This window comes from Mirounga leonina, unplaced genomic scaffold, assembly GCF_011800145.1.
Source record: "Mirounga leonina isolate KUSES-001 unplaced genomic scaffold, KU_Mleo_1.0 Mir_125, whole genome shotgun sequence".
NCBI classification, from domain to species: domain Eukaryota; kingdom Metazoa; phylum Chordata; class Mammalia; order Carnivora; family Phocidae; genus Mirounga; species Mirounga leonina.
The window spans coordinates 30560486-30576145 of record NW_023270305.1 but is presented as its reverse complement, the minus strand read 5'-3'; the positions used below and the strand labels follow the sequence as shown (position 1 = coordinate 30576145).

Genomic DNA, 15660 nt, shown 5'->3' with positions numbered 1-15660 from the left:
AAAGTTTATTCACTCATTCACATGTTCTTGAGATGTAGAGTAAGCAGTTAGGATAAAACCAATGAAAACTCCATCAAGGGAAGAAAAATGAACCAGAGTCTCATACTGCTTCCTGGGCATCAAAAGACAACATGCAAAAATAGCGACCTTAATTTCCCATCTCCCCCTTTTTAAAAGTTTTGCAAGTACCATAGCTCTTCACAGCTGTTTGTGATAAACGCTTGGTTAATTCAAATCTGTTCCCCTAATCCTCCTCCTTTAAACAAACAGGATATTGGTCTGTTATTATGGAACACTGATATTCCCTGGTTTTTCACTTTTTTAAAGAGCACTTAGGAAGAAGTTTTATAAACGTTGCATACTGATCTTCTGTTGACTCAATCAATTTACTTATCCAAGGCTTCTCAAACTTTCCACACTATCTCAAGCTACCTGGCACACCCCTAAACACGGTCTATCTCTTCCTAGAGAATTCTGTTAGCCAAAGATCACTTACTCTCTGCCAGGCCCAACTCTTCTATTTTCACTCTCCTTTCTGAGAAGGAAGTGATCCTCCTGTTTGCCAAGGAGATCCTCTTCAACTACCTCCACTCCCTCCTCTATTCCTTTCTTTTTCAACCTGTCTATACAGGCTCCTTCCTCTGAATGTATAAACTTGCCTGCTGTCAGGAGTCAGTCCGAAGAGTGCCGGAAGGAGGGAGTGGGGCTTTAAAAGGATGAATCCTTACTGTCTTGCAATCTGAGCACTCTCTGCTGTTTGACTTAAATTCTTTACATGCGCTCACCACCAAATTCCTCCTCATTGTTCTCAGCCCTCACCCTACACCTCCATCCCAGCCAGCTGGATTTCTGTTTCCTCTGCTGGCTCATCTTCTCAAAAATATAAGGCATTTGTTGAGGTCTTCTTCTGAGCCTCCTCTTTCTCACACCTTCACCTCTTTACCCTGATCTCTCTCCAACTACAATCATTTCTACCTGCCTCCCAAATCTCTCCCTCTGGATGGACTGCCTGCACCTCCAAGTCACCATGTCCAACAACAAGCCCTTTACCTTTTCTTCCCTGCTCTCCTCAATTTCCCCACTTTCCCATGTGTGTTCCCATCTTCTGACCATCCCATCTCAATCTGTGGACGGGGGTACCACAGGAGGAATCAATTCATTTGCCAGGAACCAAGATTCTCCCTCAAATCTCTCAAATCTCTCCCCTCTGTGCTATACCCACTTAACAACAAACTGTAATCAGACCTGGCTTTCAAGATACCCTATACAACACTTCTGAAACAATAACTCTCAAACTGTCATGTGCATGGGAATCATCTGGTAATCCTGTCAAAATGCATATACTCCTTCAGTGGATCTGGGTGGTGCCAGATTCTGCTTTCTAACACGTCCCAGGTGATGAAGATGCTACTAGTGTTAGACTCGACATATACAATCTGGTCCCAGCCTATTGTTCTAGCCTCATCTTCCACAACTCCCTGCCCAGCACACATGTGCATGTTTGTATCTCCCTCGTACACACAGACAGACAGACAGACACACACACACACAGGTATACAAACAAAAATGTTCCCTAAACATACTTTCCAGCTTCTGTGCCTCTTGCTGTTTCCTCAAGTCCAGTGTCTGCTCATCATGATCCTACTCACATTTCACAAACCAACTCATTCTGCCACAGCCTTCTCTTACCTTTTTACCTACTTCACCCCCATACCCCCACCCACTGAACACCACAAAAACCTTGGGACAGTCAGGGCACTTCATTTGCACTGCTTCTGCTCTGTAATATCATTATGGGTCTCTTCATTCAATCCTCACTGCTAGGCAACACCCTCCTCCCGGAAGACAGGGACTATCTGCCTAACCTTTGTTAACCCCAGGGCAGCCTGTGGGTTGTAAGTGCCAATAAATACCTGCGGTGGTGGATCTGTACTCTAAGAAAAATGAAACATCTCACTTTACTTCAAGTAACTTACTTTGAGCAGGTGCTTCAGAAACTTAAGATAAACAAAAACACTCTTCCAGGAAAATTAATCCATCAGCAAAATCTATCAAAATATTGTCAAATATGTGCTACTTAAAGGAAAAAAAAAATCTATACATAAACATTCATATGGTGCCTAGAAAATTTTAGTACTTATCCAGTTTTAGTAGTCTGCAAGTATATAGATCAAGGTTCTGATATTTAGCTGAAAATTAAATCTAACTTGTTAGGATCTAGTAATTGCTACATTATAAGCTTACAATACTTTCTAATCCAGATTCTAGCCCTCTCTGGTTTAATTTGCGTAATGCTCCTTCTATCACTCCATTTGTTAGATGAGACATCACTTTCTCCCCAGTTGTGCTGAGATCAGCTGCCTGCAAAATACTTTACCATTAAAATACCTTACATTTGTGTCCAGGTTTTGAAAAGTATTTAAAAACCTGTACCTTGCAGTAACATTTTTAAGGAGGCTAAGCAAATCAACCAAGACAACCCTATTTTAAATGTTTACGTATTGTTAAGCCCTCTAAATATCAAAGAACTGCCAAAATGCAAGACCTATCCGCAGCTCTTAAACTTTAGTGTGTTCAAGACCTGCCTGGAGTGCTTGTTAAACTTGCAGATTCCAGGTTCTTGCCCCAAGAAAGTCTAATTCAGTACAACTGGGGTAGGGCCTAAAAACTGTACAGTTAACCAGCATCCCCAGGTGATTCTGATGCAGATGTTCTGCAGGTCTCAGTTCGAGAAATACTGACCTCACCCCTGGTCCAGGGGCCACTACAGGGTTGTGTTGAAAGGGAAATGTAGAAATGTCATTGTAAAGTTCTTTTCCCAAACAGCTGTCAACCCAGCAGGGATATGGGATGACTCATGGAAGAAAAAGGGGAGGGAGTCCTTGCAGCGCGAATAAAGTTCGAAAACAAAAAAAGAGGGAAAGTGACGTTTCTTTCCCACCTCTGCGCTCCATTCTCTGATCATCCCCCAGACACCTTCGAGGATGCTGCTTTTGCCTGCGAACAAGGACCGGAGAAAAGGCCCGTCGCTGGCCAGGGGGATGGGAGCACGGCCCCGCGCTCGCTCCCGGGTCACCAGTTCTCCATCCTCTGAGAGAGACCACAGCCGAGGGGGAACCCCGGACCTCCGATCCTCCGCGGCACACGTGCCGTAAACAAGTGGCCTCCGGGGTCGCCGGCCCCGGCGCTCAGCCTGCGCCCCTCACCTGCCGCGCGGCCGTAGCTCGGCCTCGTCGTCGGGTTCCGGGTCCCGCGGCTCCTGCTCCGTAGCGGCCGCCGGCACAGCTTCGGCGTCCTCCACGGTCACTTCGGCCGTAGCCACGGCCCCGGCCGCCGGCACCCGCGCTGCAGAAGTGGGAGCGGCCGCTGCGCCCAGGCCAAACACCGCCTCCGCCTTCGGCGCGGGGAGGTCCGGGGCTCGCCCCGCGGCCACCGTGCCCGCCGCCAGTCCCAGCAGCAGCAGCAGCAGCAGCGCCCGCGCGAGCGGCCCCGGGCGGGTGGCGCGCTCCATCAGCGTCCTGCCCCGCGTGCGGGCATGGAGGTGCAGACGCCGGCGCCTGCCTCTCCCGCTGCTGGAAGCGCCCGACCAGGACGAGGACGCGCTAGGCACCCAGCCGCCGCCCCGACGGTCTGGACAGCCGAGCGGAGCTCCACCGGCCACGTCTTAGCCCGGCCTCCGCCACCGCCACCTGAGTGACAGCCTCCCTCAGTCATCGCCCATTGAACAAACTTTCCGCGCGTCTCCCCCCTGATTGGCTGCGGCCACCGTCACTCAGGAGACCCAGGCTGGTCCTCTTGGAGAAGGTGGGCTTTCGGATGTCAACATCACGCCTGCCAATCAAATCGTATTGCCCTCTCCCGAGGCCCAGCCCTCTTCCGGACGCGGTTACCAGTGAAAATCGCCCCTCTCCGCAATCCTCTCACCTGATTGGTAGGCGCCGCAGTACCGGAATACATTTTCCCGGAGCAGATTGGCCATCGCTGCGATTGGCCTCGCCCCTCAAAAAAATGAGGCGCTAGAGAAGAGTTGGAAGATCATTGGTAGAAGTGGATGCCCCTCCAAAGGTCTGAGGTAACTTCTTCTTGATTGGTTGGAAGCAGCACTCAATACGTGGCCGATTCTGACTGTGGAGGTGGATTGTCCCAAGTGAAAGCAAGGGTGGGAGGCGAGTCCCTGGTGGCGGGGAGGCGGCCGACCTTAAAGGAGCTGTCTTCTAAAGCCTGCTGTCTTTGGAAAGGCAAAAGCGAAGCAGGAAAAATAAGTGACGGTACAGGAGGTGTGGTCCCCCGAAGTGGAAGGGACAGGGCGGGCTCAGGAGAGTATCCCGCTTGTGGCCATGCTGGTGCTGAAATCATAGCCCGGTAGAGATGCCGGTGACCTCCAGAGGATCCAGTCTACCTGACACGCTCCCTTCCTCGTTATAAAGGAGAGGGAGCCCAGGCCCAGTGCATTGCCCTCACTTGTCTAAAGTCACACACCTAGCCCTTACGGCTCCGTGACTTTATCCAAGCCTTCCGACCCTGGTCTGGCATGCTTTGTACCTCACTATAGGGCTATGACGAAAAAAGATAAAACTGCAAAAGGCCAAACTGCAGAAAATTTGAATGTTCAACTAAGGCATTGAAACTTTTCATACAACAGTTAAAGAGACCCTGAAAATTTTTGAGCAGGTGAATGAAAGGGTAAAATGCGTCCATCGGCAGTGTATTCAAAAGAGTAACACCAAAGATGAGGAAGCTAGCTGGGAGGCTATTGCCTCATCAAAACTGAAGGTTTTTTTCTAATTTCTTCCGTCCAAAAGCAAAACAAACAAAAAGCCCCACTTCCTGCTCCACCTCCTGACCACATTCCCTGCTCTTCAGTACAGCAAAACTCTCCAGTGTTCTAAACTCCTTGTCTTCAATTCCTCTTCTCTCCCTCTCAAACACACTACAGTCGGGCTTTCAAGCTCACAATTCCACCAGAACTGCTCTCACTGAGGCCGCCATTGCTAAAAAGACAATTCTGTCTTCATCTGATCAGCTATATTTAACCCAGTAACTCTTCCCTGCCAAAACACTTTTCACTGGTTTTCCTGCCCCATAGGCCAGGTCATAACCCTCATTAGGTGTCATTTTAACTGAATCACCTTAAAGGCCTTATCTCCAAATACAGTTACAGTCAGAGGTACTCAGGGAGTAAGGACTTCATAGGAATTTGGAAATGGCGGAGGGTACACAATTCAGCCCCTAACACCCAGATATCTTCACTTCTTTCAAGGCTCTGTTACCTTCCCAGTGAAGCCTCTCCTGACCACCCTTTTTAAAATTGAAACATCTCCCACAGATCACTTCCTAAACTCCTCCCCTGCTTTATTTCTCTCCTTAGACTTTAAAATACTGTAATATATATATCTGTTTTGTTTATTGTCTGTCCCCTTCTACTCCTATATAAGTTCTAATGAGGATTTGCTCATCGATATATTCCTAAATAGAGCCTAAAACAAAGCAAGGTGTTTAGTATTTGATAAATATTTGTTGAATGAATGAATGAATTCATTCATTCAACAGGACAGAATGGAAAGAGACAGATGGAAAGGGAGATTGTAGTTGCTGTAGATCCAAGGGGTTGATTAAGGAAGCAAGATCCCAGAGTATCCAGGAAAGCAGAGGCATGCCGTCCATGTTGAAAGTTGAAGAAGTGCCCCTAAAGAATAACTTACTTTGAAAGAAAAAATAGGTGAGAGAGTTCAAACTAGCTGATCATGATTTACTCAGTAAAATAGAAAATAAGATTTCCTGCCAAAGTGATATTTAGTAGATAATATAAGAAAGGTGTCAAAAAAATTAACAGGAGCTGAAAAATGATTGTTGACTATTTGTAATGGCCCATTTGAAATTAGCTAGTGTGTATAGGTTAGTGAACCTAGTCTTCATGTTTTTTTAACTTTTTCAAAAAATGATCATGGCATGAACTGTAATCTGAGCTAATGAATTAGGAGTCTGCTTGCCACCTACAATTGATGTGGAAGTTTTGTTTATTCATTTATTCATTACCATTTAGCAAGTACCATGGGAATAAGGTTGTGAACAAAACAGGCATGATCCCTGCCCTTCTGAAGCTTAACATTTCTCTAGTTAAGGAGACCGACACTACTTTAATAATCACACATATACTTATATTATGAAAACAAAGTAAATGCCATGAGGAAAAGGCACAGACAGAAGAGCTCAGTGGTGGAAAATGTCAGTAAGGACAGTCACAGTTTATACTCAGAAAAAAACACGTGAATATTTCCATTTTGGAAAAAGAAGAGTCATAATCATGAGTCAGGTTCAGCTGACTAGGAAAAGAACTTGAAGGGGTGAAGAGAGAACCTGCCAGTTTGGGGACAGCATGGAGAGTCATGGTGGCTGCATGGGAACCCTGGACTATGAGTGTGAGTTCCTCAGGGAAGTGTAAGAGTAGCTGGAACCAGGCAGGATAGCTGATCAATGAACCTGAGCCAGGAAAAGAAGCTGATGCTTAGGTATCTGAGCCAGGGTTGCCAAGTTTAGAATTCAAATTCTAAAACTGAGCATGGTCTAGAAGATGAGCAAAAGAGGTCAGTGATTTCGAATCATAGGCTCAGACTATTAGCAGAGAAAGTCTGTACCTGGTGCTGCCTGAATTTGCCCTCTGTCAAGAGCTTTCCTCAAAGCCCCAGTAAGGGACTTCTGCTTACCTTTCACAGGCCAAGAGCATGTCAAATAGTCATCCAGAGCTAAAAAGGAAGCATACTGCCACTCTGAACAAAACTAGGGTTCTGCTGGTGAGGATGAAGGAGAGAATTTGTAATCCACACTATTGCAGTTTAATACATGTACCTATAGAAAGTGCCTGCTTGGATAAGTTTCAACAGATGTATACACCAGCCAAGGTAACAGAACATTCCCGCCATGCTGAGAGCTTCCTTGTATCTCCTCATAGGTCCTTCTTCCACCCCAGGGCCCGGGTAATCACTGATCTGTCTTCTGTCACAATAGATTTTCTAGAATTTTTAATGTAATTGTACAGTACATACTCTTTGTGTCTGGTTTCTTTCACTAATATAATGTTTTAAAATTCATCCATGTTCTTACATGTAGCAACACTTTCTTCATTTTTATTGCTGAGTCGAATTCCATTGCCTGTTGGTATACATTGAGATACTTCTAATTTGGGGCTATTGAAGATAAAGCTGCTATGAAACTGCATATACAAGTCTCTATGTAAGTGTAGGTTTTTATTTCTCTTGAGTAAACCCTAGAAGTGGAATTATTGGCTCATGTGGTTGATGTATGTTAAATTTATATGAATCTGCCAAACAGTATTTGTGCTCTGCCTAGATCAGTCAATCCCCACGTGAAGGTTGTGAGGGTATAAATTTCTGTTGTTTTAAGCCATTGCATTTGGGGATGGTTTCTTACACAGCATTATTATGGCAATAGTCAACTGATACAGCACTGTATATTTTACTGTGGTGGCAAACTCTGTTGGGTGCCCACCCATATAAATTCTTCCCTTTGTAAATGCTTTGACTTGCAATATCACTAAAAAAGACATAAATGTCCAATAAGCCAAACCATGTTCCAAAGTGGTTTCATTTTATACCCCTACCAGTGGCATATGAGAGTTCTAGTTCTTTCATATCGTCAACAACATTTGATATTGTTAGTCTTTTAATTTTTGTTTTTCTAGTGAGTATGTGGTGGTATTTCTTTGTGGTTTTGGTTTGCATTTCCGTGATGACTAATGATTTTGAGATTCCTTCGATGTGCTTGTGTAACATTTATACATATATGGAACTCATACCCTTCACCTGGGGGGTTGGTCTAGCAAGAACATGTCTTTTTTTTTTTTTTTTTTTGAGAGAGAGAGAGGAGGGGCAAAGGGAGAGAGAAAAGAGAGAATCTTTTTTTTTAAGATTTCATTCATTCATTCATTCATTCATTCATTCATTTAAAGAGAGAGCAAGCAGGAGGAGGGGAGAGAAAGAGGGCGAGAGAGTCTCAAGCAGGCTGTACACTCAGCACAGAGCCTGATGTGGGGCTCAATCCCATGATCCTGAGATCAGGACCTGAGCCAAAAGCAAGAATTGGACACTTAACCAACTGAGCCACCCAGGCGCCCATGGAACACATCTTCCTTAAGGCAATGGCAGAAACAGAAGAAAGATGAGTGGAAATTTACAGGGCCTATTAAAACCTGGAGTCAGAACGGCAGCGCTGTCACTTCCATTCACATTCCGTTGACTAAGTGAGCATTTGACCAGGCCCAACATCAACGAAGCAGGAAAATATGCCTTGCCACTAATGAGAGAAACTTCAAAGTCACATGACGAAGGATGTGGGCATAGGATTTCAGAGAGCAAAAATCCAATCTAGCACAAGTGCTATGAGAGTAATCAATTATATCTGTGCCTGAGTCTAGCATGAACAATTCGCCTCAAAGCAGTACACACAATGAGATCGCTCCATGTCTATTGGAACAGCTCTTTGAATAAAAAAAAAGGAGCAAGTGCTGTTGAGGATGTGGAGCAGTTGGAACTTTCATACATTGTTGGTCCAAATGCAAAATGGTAAAACTATTTTGGAAACATTTTGGCCACTTTTTATACAATTAGACATACACTAACCATATGACCTCACAATCCCATTCCTAGGGTTTTACCCAAGAGAAATGAAAACATATGTTCCCACAAAGACCTATATGTGAATGTTTATAGCAGCTTCTCTCATAATTGCCCAAACTGGAAACACTGATGTCTATCAACTAGTGAATGAATAAACAAATGGATGTATAGCCACGTGATGGAATACTACTTAGCGATAAAGAATTGCACCACACGTACATATTTCAAACCCCTGCTTTTATATGTCTGCTAACATCCCTGTGGCCAAAGTACGCCACACAACCAAGTCCAAAGTGAAAGGGCAGGGAAGTGGAGCCATTACAGCAAGAGGCCATGGCTATAGTGGGGATGTGTATTGCTACCACAGGGGAGAGAAGATTTGTGACCAGGCTTTAGTCCACCACACCCATGGTGAGTATTTGTTCCCTTATCTGAGTGACTGAGTCTAAAGAAATGCCTTGAGGCTTCACCAGGGTAGTAACTGATAATTATCAACTTCTGAATTTACATAGTTGGGTCTAGTCCTGGACAGATACAGATGATCCTTTCTGGTCCCCTTGGAGATCTCTCTAACAGTGGGATCTACAGGCATGTATGCATAAATGCATGAACAAATCCCTACGTACATGCCCACACACGTGCTATGTATGTGTGTGTACGTGTCCAGTTATATGTGGTCTTCCTCCAAAAGAAGTTGAGTCTCAGAGATTTTCAGAGGCCAAACTCTTAAGTAGAAAAAGGATTTTTCCTAACTGCTCTATAAATTGCAAAGAATCCTATTTCATAATGATATCAAGATTTTACATTATGCTGAGAGATATCAGTGCCTTTTCTTCAATCTTACCTTTTCATGATCAAATGCCTGTGGGCCTGGCAAGAACAGGAAAGCAGCGAGCATTCCCTTAAATGCATGAAGACCCTTGCACTGGAAAATTCTTACTCAAGGCCTTCATTGCTTTTATTTTCTATCTGAAGGAAAGGGAGGGGTAGTTTTATATGTAATTCTTCCAATTTAAGGCAAAAGAGAGACATTAATCAGCACTAATTTTGGAATGCCAAGTGTGCTCTGGGACAATCTGTGTGCTCATGTGGTTGATGTATGTTAAATTTATATTTACTAATATAATATTAGTGTGCTCTGGGACAATCTGCTTCTTCCTGAATCTCACAGTGTCTGCTGTGGTCATTTGTCCCAGACACCCTTCTGTCACTTGCACCAGGGACTTTCTTGGGTCACTTACACCAAGCTCTTTGGTAGCTTGGTTCTATTTTTCTATAATGTTATGCCTCTTTTTTCTATAGAGAATATTTATACAAATTTACATATAAAAAAAAAAGTCTAGGGACACCCGGGTAGCTCAGTCGGTTAAACATCTGCCTTTGGCTCAGGTCACGATCCCGGGATCCTGGGATCGAGCCCCACATTGGGCTCCCTGCTGAATGGGGTGCCTGCTTCTCCCTCTCCCTCTGCCCCTCCCCCTGCTTGTGCTCTCTCTCTGTCTCTCTCTCAAATAAATAGAAAATCTTTAAAAAAAATCTAAGCAACCAGGTAGCAATGAGTAAACACAAATGCAAAGTATCACTTTATATCACTAATCATAGATGAAATCATTTCTCTCCTGGGGCCACCAATATATTCTTTATGGTCAGCAAGTACAGAATAAAATATTTTTAATTTTGTGTTTTTATTTGGATGATAATTTTTTTTAAGATTTATTTTATTTATTTTAGAGAGAGGGGAGGGACGGAAGGAGACAGGCAGTCTCACGACCCTGAGATCATGACCTGAGCCGAAACCAAAAGTTGTATGCTTAACTGACCACGCCACCCAGGTGCCCCTGGATGATAATTTTTTTAATAAAAATTAAATATAATTATTGACTCATCTGGCTAAACTTCTTAGATATTCAGGCTTAAGCTTGCATTTGTGTTTATTGAATTAGCACCAAGAAATACTATTTTGATTTTCATAAACAACAGAGAAAAAATAAGCTGCATATTTATATATGAAAGATTCATTCCTGTCAAAAAACAAAAGACATGGTGTCCTCTGAGAGCGAGTGTTCTACATGGTTCAAATAAAGAAAAGTGGTGGGAGAATCAAATCCTCACACCACACATAATTTTATAAGGGGGCCAGACTGAAGACTGTATCTTAGCTGTCAGTATTTGAACAACTGCTTCCAGCTCTGATGTAAGAGCTGGTTTTAGACCAAATATCTCACTGAGAATGACGGTAAATTAGATTTTTTTAAAAAACAAAACTTCAAAGGTATCAGAGAGCAACCAAGTCATCTAGAATTCAAAGGGCTAAGAATAAGAAAGAAAGAAAATATAATGAGATCAGGGTAACATTCTCCATCATTCCCTGCCTGAGACATTTGCTGAATTATAAGCAAAAAAGTGCAGGGACTAGAACCCAAGCAGAGAAGTACCTCTCAGGGAGCTTTGAGGAGTCTCAGGGCTACCAGAACAAAATGTGGAGTTCAAGGCTAGAAAGAGAGCCAGGATTGGAAGGGTTCGCATCCCAGAGAAAAGAGAATTATTGAAAAGTGAGCTGATATTCCAACTCCTTTTCCCACCAAGGCATTTGCTGATTCCTTAGCCATGCACCATGCAGGTAAGAGATCAGAAGCCCAAGCAGAAAGAGGCAGATAACAGGCTGACGAGTGAAACAGTTTCATTGGGCTGGAGAGTCAAAAAGTGGAAGTGAAGGCCCAGCAAGGAGTTGGAGCTCTGAAAAACACCTCCAGTTGAGACTCTAGACACACAACAAAGGGAAATAAGGACAAAGCGGAAACAAATTTGCCTTAAAAAAAAGTGTCAAAATATTGTATTCCCTAATTGGATTAGGGTGACCTGCCCCTACTCTTTCTGCCAGAAGAAAGTTAAATTATCTCCGGAGAAGGAAAGCATTATATAGAACTTCTACAATTATTCATACAGAGTGTTTAGCATTTACACAAAAACCTACAAATTATGTCAACAAACAGAACCAAGTGACAGAAAATCATAAGAAAAACACAGAAATAGATCAGATCCACAGGAAATTGAGATATCGAAGATATCAGACACAGGCTATAAAATAATTATGATTAATATCCTAAGTGCATTTGCTTCCTCCATGTCATTTCAGGGTTTGATAAATAGTTCATTTCTTTTTTTTTTTTTTTTTAAGATGTTATTTATTTATTTGACAGAGAGAGACACAGCAAGAGAGGGAACACAAGCAGGGGGAGTGGGAGAGGGAGAAGCAGGCTTCCTGCGGAGCAGGGAGCCCGATGCGGGGCTCGATCCCAGGGCCCTGAGATCATGACCTGAGCCGAAGGCAGACGCTTAACAACTGAGCCACCCAGGCGCCCCAATAGTTCATTTCTTTTTTAGCACTGAGTAATATTCCATTCTCTGGATGGACCCCAGTTTATTTATCCGTTCACCCACGGCAGGACATCCTGGTAGCTTCCCGGTTTTGGCAATCATGAATACAGCTGAATACTTGCATGTGCAAGTTCTTGTGTGGACATAAGCTTTGAATTCCATTGGGTAAAAGGTAAGAGTTTATTTAGTTTTGTAAGAAGCCAGCAAAGCGTCTTCCGAAGAGCCTACACCATTTGCATTCCTACCAGCAATGATCTAGAGTTTCTGTTGTTCCACATCCTTGCCAGAATTTGGTATCATCAGTGTTTCGGACTTCCGCTGCTGTAATAGATGTGTAGGGGTATCTTGTTTTGATTTGCATTTCCCTAATGACACATAATTTGAGCATGTTTTTATATGCTTATTTGCTTTCTCTATATAGCAAATAGGTGTTTGTTCAGGTCTTTTGCCTATTTTTTTTATTGAATTGTTCTTTATTTTAATTGTTGAGTTTTAGGAGTCCTTTGCATATTTTGGATAATAGTCCTTTATCAGATACATCTTTTGCAAATATTTTCTCCCAGTCGGTGGTAAAGTCAACTTTAAGGTAAGAAAGATTACTAGAAATGCAGGGGGAACATTTTATAATCATAAATGGGTCAGTCGCTCTCTTTCTGTCCCAACATGGCAGCCCCAGCAAAAAGAAGAATAAGAAGGGGGAGACTATCTTCCTAACAGACTTTCTGGTTGAGAATGGGATACTGGTGGAGGAAGCACCTAAGTCCCTGAACCAGTCATCTGGGCTGATGAAACAGATAACCTGGAAGGAGATGTTTCAGCCACTTGGCACAGTACTGATGACCATGTGTATAGGACTCCTCCAGTTGACCATTCTATCCTGCCTCTGCTCCATGGGCTGCTCAGGAACCCAATATTGAGCAGACCTATCTTCCCAAATTGCCACCCTCACTGCTTTTCTAGGGAACGTGCCCTGTGCTGTGACAGAAGACGTTAAGGAATTCTTTGGACGATTAAATATCAGTGCAGTACATTTACCACGTGAACCCAGCAACCCAGAGAGGATGAAAGATTTGGGTTATGCTAAGTTTGAGGACCTGAGTTGGAATTCCTTGCTCAGTGCCCTGAGCCTCAAATGAGGAGTCTCTAGGCAACAGGAGAATCTGAGTGGACCTTGCTGCTCAAACACAGGATAAAAGCAGGAATGATCGTTTTTCTGGTGGAGATAAAAATCAGGATTCTGACAAAACAGATGTACACTGGAGGGCCCATCTTGAGACAGACAGCTTTGATGACTACCTGCCTAGAAGAGGCGATGATAGCTTTGGAGACAAGTGCCAGATTGTTATGATTCTGGCCAATATCATAATGGGCATTGGGATGTGGTACCATGATGGCCCACAATAGGATATGGATTGATACGGGGGCTGGGATCACTGTGATGACTGAAGTAGCCGAGACTATGACAGAGGTTATGATTCTAGCGTAGGCAGTGGCAGAAGAGCATTTGGTAGTGGGTACCACTGGGATGATGTCTATAGAGGAGGAAGAGACCACTATGAAGACAGATATGACAGAAGAGATGATTGGTCATGGAGCTCTAGAGATGATTACTCTCAGGATGATTAGAGGCATGATGATAGAGGTGCCCCCAACAAACCGAGTCTAAAGCCTTGGAATACTTCCAGGGAGGATAGTTCCTCTGCTAGCACATCACAGCCCATTTGAGCAGCCTGTCTATGGAAAGGCAAAGCCTGATGACACAGGTGCTAGAGAAGGAGAAGTAGAAGAGTAGCTACAGAAGGGACAGGGGAAAGAAGGAACAGAAGAGTGTCAGCTGGATGAAGCAAAACTAGAATGTCAGCCTCGGAAGAGATTCTAAGCTGGCAAAATAAAGAAACTCAAGAAATGGAACAGTTGAAGACAGGAAGTGAGTCATCACAGGCTGGGACCTCAGCCCCACCAGGCAGAAGTGCACCAAGGAGAGAGCATGAGAAGTCTCTAGAAAATGAAACACTCAATTAAGAGGAAGACTGTCACTCTCCAACTTCTAAACCTCCCAAACCTGAACAGTGTCTAAAGGTAATGCCAGCTCCTCTACCAAAGCAGAATGCTTGGGTGCAGCGAAGTTCTAGCCCTCCTGTTGGATCTCAGAGCTCAGACACAGAGCAGCATCCCCCTATAAGGGGTGGGGTAGTTCCTGCTCAACGTCTGAGAAAGGACCAGCAGGGAAAGATGAAAATTCAGTGTGTGGGATGAATGCCCAAAAGGTCAAAGTGGGAACTCCAGCTGTAGTTCAGGAGATGAGGGAAGAAAGACCACTGGAAGGAGTCACATAGGAAAGATGGCAAAAGAGGTCAAGTCCCCTGATCTGAACCCGAGACAGAGAACCTGAAGAAGACCTGGCCTCCAAGTTCAGTTCCCAGTTCGGTTCCGCAAGTAGGCATGCTGCTGTCTCCGTTGATAGTGGAGATGGCACCGAGGGAAAAGATTACATGGAATAGATCTCTACATCCTGTGCTTCCTCCTGGTCTCACCACCCTGGAACATTCAAGAGCAAATCAAAACTCTATCCAGAAAAGATAAATTAAAACTCACCGTCTCCTGGGGAGAAAAAAAAAAAAAAAAAGAAAGGGGATCAATCTACTAGGATGATTTAATAGTTCTGGGACTGGGGATTTTCTGGAACTTGTTTTAAAACAGAAAGTCCTATGCATACTGGGATATGTTTGTCACCTTTTACAGTGGCAAAAGACCAGGGAGCCTGGATGTCAAACTAAGCAAAGTCTTCCTTGCAGTCTCTGGTTTGCTGCATCTCCTACCCTTCCACCAACACAGCTTCAGCTCTGCTCACAGGCACAGGAGGTGCCTGCCTGCCACCTCCCCTCTGCAGCCACATGGCCAGTACATCTACCATCCCGGTAGTCAGATTCCATCTTTCTCAAGGATTTTGTATTCAGAAGAGGGAGAAAGTACAGCCTTTTACTGCTCAAAAAAACAAAACAAAACAAAACAAAAACCAAAAAGTGTGAAGGAAACAAATATATAGATACATATTTCTGTATCTCTGTCTCTATATCTCTGGAAGAAGAAAACTGGTCACAGGGTTGCCTCTGGGAAAACAAACAGAGTGGCCAAGGCATGAAGGTGAGAGGATAGGAGGGAGAATTTTTCCTTTTTTAGCTTATTTATTTATTTATTCACATACCATTCACCTGTTTAAAGTGTACAATTCAGTGGTTTCTAATATATTGACAGATTTGTGCAACCAGGAGTGAGACTTTTAAATATAAAAAAGTCTTTTGTATCTTTTGGATCAGGAACCATGATAGTATATCAATAACTACAATTGAAATTAGTTAATTAATTAATAAAAACAAAAAAGTTGCTATTACCCTTGTGGTCTGTCACATAATCTGTAAGGAGCACATAAACTGACTTCAGTATTTTCTCCTTGTTTCATATATTCATTCAATTTTCTTTTTTTTTTCTAAAGATTTTTTTTATTTATTTGAGGGAGAGAAAGCACCAGCAGGGGTGGAGGGAGAGGGAGAAGCAGACTCCCTGCCGAGCAGGGAACCTGATGTGGGACTCCGTCCCAGAACCCCAGTATCATGACCAGAGCCAAAGGCAGACTCTTAACCGACTGACC

General features: G+C 43.7%; 1 protein-coding gene and 1 pseudogene across 3 annotated transcripts in view; one reads left to right on the top strand and one right to left on the bottom strand.

Annotated features, from left to right (window-relative positions):
* EIF2AK3 (eukaryotic translation initiation factor 2 alpha kinase 3) overlaps positions 1-3962 on the bottom strand; it is a 67839-nt gene extending 63877 nt beyond the window's left edge. The window contains exon 1 of one of the 3 annotated variants that reach the window (XM_035001097.1): positions 3207-3962. In XM_035001097.1, the coding sequence (XP_034856988.1) occupies positions 3207-3511 (305 nt within the window). In that variant the 5' untranslated portion in view covers positions 3512-3962. The other 2 variants (XM_035001098.1, XM_035001099.1) reach the window with 2 other exon arrangements.
* A 7285-nt stretch (positions 3963-11247) lies between these two features.
* LOC118007530 lies at positions 11248-14512 on the top strand (annotated as a pseudogene).
* Positions 14513-15660: the final 1148 nt, after the last annotated feature.